Genomic DNA, 7,696 nt, shown 5'->3' with positions numbered 1-7,696 from the left:
ATGGACCTTTATGGTATGATAATCATCCCGAATTTCCAACATGTATATATATTTAATAATAATTACTATTGTTTTTGTAATGTAAATATTTAAACTATAACAAATATGTAGACATAGAAAAATAGATAAGACTCTATCACTTATAGAACGGCTTCACCATATTTTGTGAGAAATTAATTATATTTGTATCAAAAGTCCTTTTCTATATATTATGTAATTTTGTGTTATGATATCGGTATGAGTTTGGAATCAGACAGCCATGAGGGTACTATAACAAGAAATGTATAATAATATGTGATTAGATAATAGTTTACATTAAGTTGATATATAGATTTAGATATAAATTGGTTTAAAATTTAGAACCGCATCTAAATAAAGTTTGTCGAACCGATTTTGTTTTTATGTAATAATTCATTCTTAAAAAATTGGACTTCCTAGGTTGTGGTTATGATTTTCAAACATCTTTAATAAATTGACAATAGACGGTTGAATTTATTATAGAGGAAAGAAAGTTTTGCAATTATAGTGTGAAAAACATAAATTCATGAAATAATTATCATAAACCAATAACATTGAACATTAAATGAGTGAAATAGCTAAATTTATAATTTAATCCTTAAAAGAATTCCTAAACCTCATCATATTTGAGTAATCACTAGGTGAAATGTTTGAATAGTATGTATGAAATTGCAAGTTTGATTTTCAGCACCTTATCTTTTTATAAAAAACTAAGATTAAGTAGATAATCACTATACAAAAGAATTTCATTTATTTTCTTTCTCTCAAATTGCGTGTATGTTTTAGTATAGAAGAGTAGGTAGGGTGTGGTTTGAGGTCTAACACAATAAGCTTATCTTCAATTAATAATTTTGACATTGTGAATGCATAGATTCAATCTCCTACTAAGTATCGCTTTCAATACAGCTACGTACGTAAGATATTACTTCCATGGTTATTATAGGTATCAACTGTTATAATTAGCCTATACCAAAGCAAAGTGAGTGAATAATTTAGGAGAAAGTTAGATAAAAATTTGATTTCGAGATTCGATTTTTAACAAAAGCAAATATATATTGTGATTTTTTTTTATTTAGACTAGTTGTTTTAAAACTTTTAATTTAAGTGAAATGAAAATGTCATAATTAGTTCAGATTAAAGTCCCTTGTCAAAAGCAAAATTAATAATTAATGAAGGTTTAGACTCTACCATCATTTAATTACTTAGAGGGTTAAATCAAGACATTCAATATGTCGTGGAGTTGTACCATTCTAGATCATTAAATGAACTTGTTTACCAAGTTACTTAGGTGGAAAATCAATTGAAGATGAGAAGTTAGGGGGTGTTGCTCCCTCCACCCCCACATGCTTCTCCCTCCACCTCCCCAATTTTATATAATTCCAACTATGTTCTAACCCAATTTTATATAATTCCAATTATGTCCTAAAGTTAAATTTTTTTACTTTTTTTATTTTAATATTTTAATTAATTTAAATTTACTTTTTCCTAAACCTACCAACCTTTCATTTTCATCTCTCACTTCTCACTTCCCACTTTCGTAACTCTCCCTCACTTCCGTAAGCTCTTCTCACTTCCGTCTCCAACTTCTCCATTTTTTTCCATTTCTTTCTCCATTTGTTTCTCCATTTATTCTTTGTTTATCGTTTTTGTAGAAGATCGTTTGGTGTGGAGCAACACTGGTGCGGAGGAAACAGCGTGTGCGGAGGAAACGAGCAGATCTGCGTCCCAGGTTGGTCTTTCACCCCGTGCTTGTCGACGATGTTACTGTGCAGGAAAGGCTGAAACGGATGTGGGACATCCGTTTGCCTTCGACGGATGTCCGACTTCCGTCGACGGATGTGGGATATCCGTTGAAGGCCAATCGGATATCCCACATCCGTTTCGGCTCTGCTGAATTTTTTTTACTTTTTTAATTGTTTTTAAATTATTATAACTGAAATATATATTTATATATTTGATATATTTATTATTAAATGTTTTTAAATTTTTTTTTTGACTTAGATTATTATTTGAATATTTTATAAATTTTTTTATTTGTAGTTTGTAAATAAATTGATTAAGAATTAGATTTGAAAATTTTTATATATTTAAATTTTTTTTATTTCTTAAAATAAATATTATCAATTTAATTTATTTAATATTAGTAAATTTGTATTTGTATTTATTTTATTTATAGTAAATTTGTATTTGTAATAATAATTAAATGGAAATGTATTTAAATATATTATTTTAATTAATTAGCTAATTGTTTCTTTTATTTAATTTTTGTTGTAAGTTAATAAATTAATTATTATTAGTTTAATTTATTTTGAATTGCATTTTTTATAGTTTATTAATGATATTTGAAACAATAATTTATTTTAATTTTTGAAATTAAATAAACAAATTATTGTTAGAAATGGCAAGAACACGTGGTGCATCTTTTAATTCTCGAGGTGAGAGTTCTCGAGGAGAGAGTTCGTCGCAGGGCGAAGCTCGGAGAAGACCTACCGTTTCTGCTCGTAGAAGTCGGGCAGCTCCTATCCAGCACCCGATAGCTGAGGAGCGAGCCGTTGAGGAACAAACATATGAGGCGTATGAGACTCATGGAGAGGAGCATGCAGATGTTCATGACATACAAGAGGATGTCGTTGGATTTCCTGGAGGTCCACACGATCATTCATTGCTGACGCACTATGTTCAGCATGTAGCTTATGCTATTTCCCAAGGCCGGGTGAGTGCAAAAATAAAATTTATTTTATTATTTTTTTAATAGAAAATTTATTTTATTATTTTTTTAATAGAAAATTTATTAAATATTGATGTGTAGGATCGAGGGGACACACTGAAGTTGATCTCCCACGGAAAAAAAGTAAATAAGTTAGGACCATGCCACGAGGGAATTCAAGACATTGTGTTGAATTCCAGTTTGATGCCTCTTACAGGGATTTGTTATGATTACGTTGATAAGGGGTTACTCCTCGGATTCATAGAGAGGTGGCATTTTGAGACCAGTAGTTTCCATCTCCCTATAGGGGAGATGTCGATTACTCTTGATGACGTCTCGACATTACTTCACCTGCCCGTGATGGGACAAATGTGTGATTTGGAGGAGTTGGAGTTTGAGGAGGCTCGTACAGCCCTTGTGCAACTGCTCGGCGTTGATGGTGGCACAGCAGGTGCTGAGATGGAGGATGCACGTGGTCCGAAAGTCAGACTCAGCTGGCTTAGAGAGATATATGTTCAGAGGTGTGAGTCGCAGCATTGGGACTATGCTGCTAGAGCATATTTGTTGCATCTAGTAGGATGTACGATTTTTGCAAATAAGAGTGCCAGTTCTATACGCGTGTCTTACTTATTGTTATTTAGAGACGTACACGCGTGTGGCAGATATGCCTGGGGTGTTGCTGCACTCGCCTATTTGTACGAGCAGCTCGGGGATGCGAGTCTCGCGTCCACAAAGCAGATGGCTGGATATTTGACTCTATTTCAGGTACAATTATAACTTTGACATTTATTTCATGTATTTATTTCCATGTTCGAACATGGATGTAATTTAATTGAATGATTATTTTTTTAGAGTTGGATATACGAACATTTCCCTGGCTTGGGGAGGAGGCGGTTGGTGACTTCTTACGATGATACCACACCACGTGCCATGAGGTGGCAGAGCCCTAGACAGAGTTCCACTCTCGCAGAGATTCGGTCACAGTTGGATGCGCTGACATACAGTGGAGTTGTATGGCATCCATATGAGGGGCATCGAGGCATTCGGCCATTCTTCGGCATCTGTATGTATTCTAGATGGATTCGGATTGGTGACACCCTTTGGCGTCATTTGCCTGAGCGTGTGCTGAGGCAATTTGGGTTTCAGCAAGACATTCCACGATCACCGACTACGGTTCCAGATGCAGATGTAGTGGCCATTGATCATATGTGGTTGCACTTCAGAGCTCACGTTGTGAGTAATGTCAGACATGCAGCATCCCCTTCTGACTGTGTTGATGGGTACATTCAGTGGTTCAGAAGGGTTTCGCATCCTTATATTATTGTTACTGCAGATGACGCGCGACCGGCTCTTGCACCTAGACAACGCCCCGATGTTCCACGGGAGGCACGACCCCATCGTAGATCGTCTCCACCTTCACCATCTGGCGCCCTGGTATATTATTTTTCATTGCTTATATTATTAAATTTTGATCACCTTGTTTATTTAATTGTTTGATATAATTATAATGCAGCCTAGATTTAGGCGAATGGCGAGAATGTTACAGTCCTTGATATCGTGTCGTCATGTCACCGAGGGTACTGTTGCACATCAGGTGTCAGTGGACCTGCTTCAGATTGCTAATGAAGGCATCGACGAATATTCCACGCCTAGGAGAGAGCAGAGGCATGTGCGTGGTAGACGGTCGACGTCTAATTGATAGGACTTTATATTTCCTTTATCTGATTGTGTATTACAGGACTTTAAATTATCTTTGTATTTGTAATAGACATTTATAATTTCTTATAATTTCAATGTTTTCATTTTGAGTTACATGTTCTTTTATATTGGTTATGTAGATGATCAAATATTTATATGTTTAAGTGGAAAAAAAAAAGAACTTAATTAACAACAAGTAATATAAATATGATCATATATAAATAAATACTACATAAATATCACGAATAATAAAAATATAATTATCATGAATACTGACAATAAGTACTTAAATAACAAAATATAATAGTGTATTTCTACATATCTTCATACATAATATAAATATCATGAATCACCTAAGTCAACATAAGATGTTGTTATGTCCATCAACTGTTCAAATGCGTGCATCCTACTAGTATAAATAGATGACCACGCTCGTGCCTCAGGATAACAGTGGGTTGAGGACATGATATTCACCGTGGGCAACGGACAACCTTCTTGTAGCTTAACCTACATTATACAAATAACAAAATATAATTGAGTGATAAGTAATTTTAAAATAAATTCATAACAAAATGCACTTACCTGCACAAAATGACATCCATGAACATGTCCTATACAAATTAAGCGATGTTGAGTGATATCAGAAGGTGGTGTGGAACGTAGTGGAAAGATAGTATAATTTTGAGAGTATGACAAACACACTAAGATAACGTTATATCGGTTAGCAATTGCATAACCAATGTCTGGTAATGTCATCCACTTGCTCGTGTTAGCCTGTTATGAATAAAAGTTGTTAGAAAAAACCCTTTGTGCAATAAAGAAACTACATAAAACGGGAAACACTTACCGCAGACAGTGACTGCACCAACAAAGAGGACCTCAGTTCTTCTAGTCTATCATAGCCTCCTACTAGGCTTGCATATTCATCACGCCATCCACTCAGTTCTTTGTACAACTCATTCCTCACAACGGGCCATGAATCTTCTCCGAGTCCCAACAACGCAGCAATGCATCTATACCCACAGTGACCATCAGCCACAACATCAACAACGTCCACAATGAAGGGGTGAGTTGTAGAATGAAACTGGTCTATCATTGGAACTCTCCTTTTCTTCATTGCTTTTGGCTTTGATTGTAATTTACTTCTCACAGATGAAGATTCTATGGTTGAATGAAAGGCGTCCACATACTCAAAATATGATGGATCCCGCGTAGTAGACCTTTCATTTCGTTTAACTTTACTTTTTTGTGCACCCTTTGTCTTGACTTTATGTAATGGAGGGACCATTGATGTCAATGTAGGACAAACAATTTCAAGTAACTTCTGCTTGATGGTGACTTTACCGCCAATGTCAACCTCATTGAATCGTTCTTCTACTTGTTTCAACTCATCTTTAATGGATAACTGAGGCTTAGTTTCATTTAATTCAACATTTGAGAAATGCAATCTTCGCCACATGATATGAAATTCACCTATAGGGATCATCCTAGGATCATATCGTGCTAATTCACATGCACATGGGACACCAAATGTACGTCTCAATACGCATCCACACTTTGAGGAGTCCAATCCTATCTGCTGCACTATTTTCAATTCCTTAGCAATGAGATCCAATGCATATCGAGACACACGCCCAATAAGTTCTCTATATATGTAGCCTTTAAAATAGTCACTCCTGAGCAACAAACTACTTTCAAATGACGCCTTAATCTTGTTGTGTTGTAAGATAATGACGTTATGAATACTATCCCAACAAGAACACAAATCACCCATACTATTGCCCAGAACTTTCTTCAGGCTCCAATGAGCAGATTTAGCCCTGAAACAAAAAAAAAACTTCAACAAGTACAAATAAATATTTATCTACAAAACAAATAAATAAAATAACATTACAAAATACCTATTTGTGGTTGTGTTCCCTAAATGCATTACTTTGTTCGTCCAGAACTTTACAAAGTATGTGCTGTACGGAATAATCCAATTCTGATTAACATATTCAAAGAACAAAGGCCATGATCTGCTTGCGTATTCAAAACCATTCACATACTCAGCAAACAAGCTTTCATCAGCACAATCCATCACATTTTCCCATGCATCCATCAACACTTCCCAAACCTCAGTAGAATGAACTAACATTTTGCATTTAGCTTTAACATTTTTAAGGATGTGGAACCGACATAACATCTGATATGACTCAGGGAATACACTTGATATGGCATTCATCAAAGCCAAGTCTCGGTCAGTCACAATAACTTTAGGACCACCCTCAGATGTTAAAAATAAACCTTTCAACTTTTCCAAAGCCCATGTGAAATTACTCTGCCTTTCAGTAGACAAGAAAGCAAATGCTGCTGAGAAGGTTAACCCTGTAGACGTCATACCCACAATCTCAAGCAACGGAAGTCTATATCTATTTGTTTTATATGTGGAATCCATCATAAATACAACATTAAATGAGTTTAACAATTTCACTGCATCAGGATGTGTCCAAAACAAGTCAGTAACAACCTTTGAATCATCAGCACACCTACTCCAGTGAATGTACTTATCCCGATCCAACAACATCATAAGTTGTTGTAGTTCAGTTCTGGACCCTCTTAATGATCGTTTATACGCATGCCTTGCGTTGTAGATTTGTTTAATCGTTGTGACATTTCAATCATTATTTTGTTTGAGTGTTAATAAAATATTTGCAGGTGTAACTTTACTCTTTGTCATATCAACCAGTAATGACTTCTCACTCGTATTTAACCTGCCAGCATAAGGGTGACCCACTAAAGTTTCAGCCAACTCATGGTTGTGATGTCCACACATCACCTTCAACACCCATCCGGCCCCATCTGAACATGGTTTACCCTTTAATCTAAACGGACATTCACATTTACGAGTGTCGTATACACTAGCCACTGCATCAGCTTTGTATTTCCTATATTTTCCCCCTCTTTCACATCCAAGTATGACATACGTTTTTCTTCCCCGTACACCAGTAGCTATGTCAGATCTTACTATTACCACAACAAATCCTAAATCAAAAGCCATCCCTCTTACCCATTGAATTAAGTGCTCCCGTGAATGAAATATTTCATTTGTTGTAAATCTATTTGTTAAATCTCTCTCTACAACTTTGCTAATTGATGAAGACAAATCAGATTTCAAACTACAACCAATCTGAGAATCCATATGAAGATATTCATTCATTTTTAGTAATAATCACCTACAAAATTATAATGACCCTTATTAACATAATTAATAATTAATCAAACAAATATAAA

The 7,696-nt window shown here is 35.1% G+C and overlaps 2 protein-coding genes across 2 annotated transcripts; one reads left to right on the top strand and one right to left on the bottom strand.

Annotated features, from left to right (window-relative positions):
- The first annotated feature begins 2,416 nt into the window (after positions 1-2,416).
- Positions 2,417-4,424, top strand: LOC128197483 (protein MAINTENANCE OF MERISTEMS-like). Its single transcript, XM_052879537.1, has 4 exons — positions 2,417-2,731; positions 2,828-3,490; positions 3,578-4,159; positions 4,239-4,424. Exons 1-4 carry the CDS (start codon positions 2,417-2,419, stop codon positions 4,422-4,424), a joined length of 1,746 nt encoding a protein of 581 aa, XP_052735497.1.
- A 341-nt stretch (positions 4,425-4,765) lies between these two features.
- LOC128197482 (uncharacterized) lies at positions 4,766-7,463 on the bottom strand. Its single transcript, XM_052879536.1, has 5 exons — positions 7,133-7,463; positions 6,325-6,790; positions 5,271-6,243; positions 5,006-5,197; positions 4,766-4,930 (listed from the first exon to the last, which is right to left on the bottom strand). The coding sequence occupies exons 1-5, from the start codon at positions 7,461-7,463 to the stop codon at positions 4,766-4,768; spliced, it is 2,127 nt and encodes a 708-aa protein (XP_052735496.1).
- Positions 7,464-7,696: the final 233 nt, after the last annotated feature.

Source organism: Vigna angularis, chromosome 6 (genome assembly GCF_016808095.1).
Source record: "Vigna angularis cultivar LongXiaoDou No.4 chromosome 6, ASM1680809v1, whole genome shotgun sequence".
NCBI lineage: Eukaryota > Viridiplantae > Streptophyta > Magnoliopsida > Fabales > Fabaceae > Vigna > Vigna angularis.
Note: the sequence above shows the minus strand (reverse complement) of the source record. Positions and strands in the feature narration are given on the sequence as shown.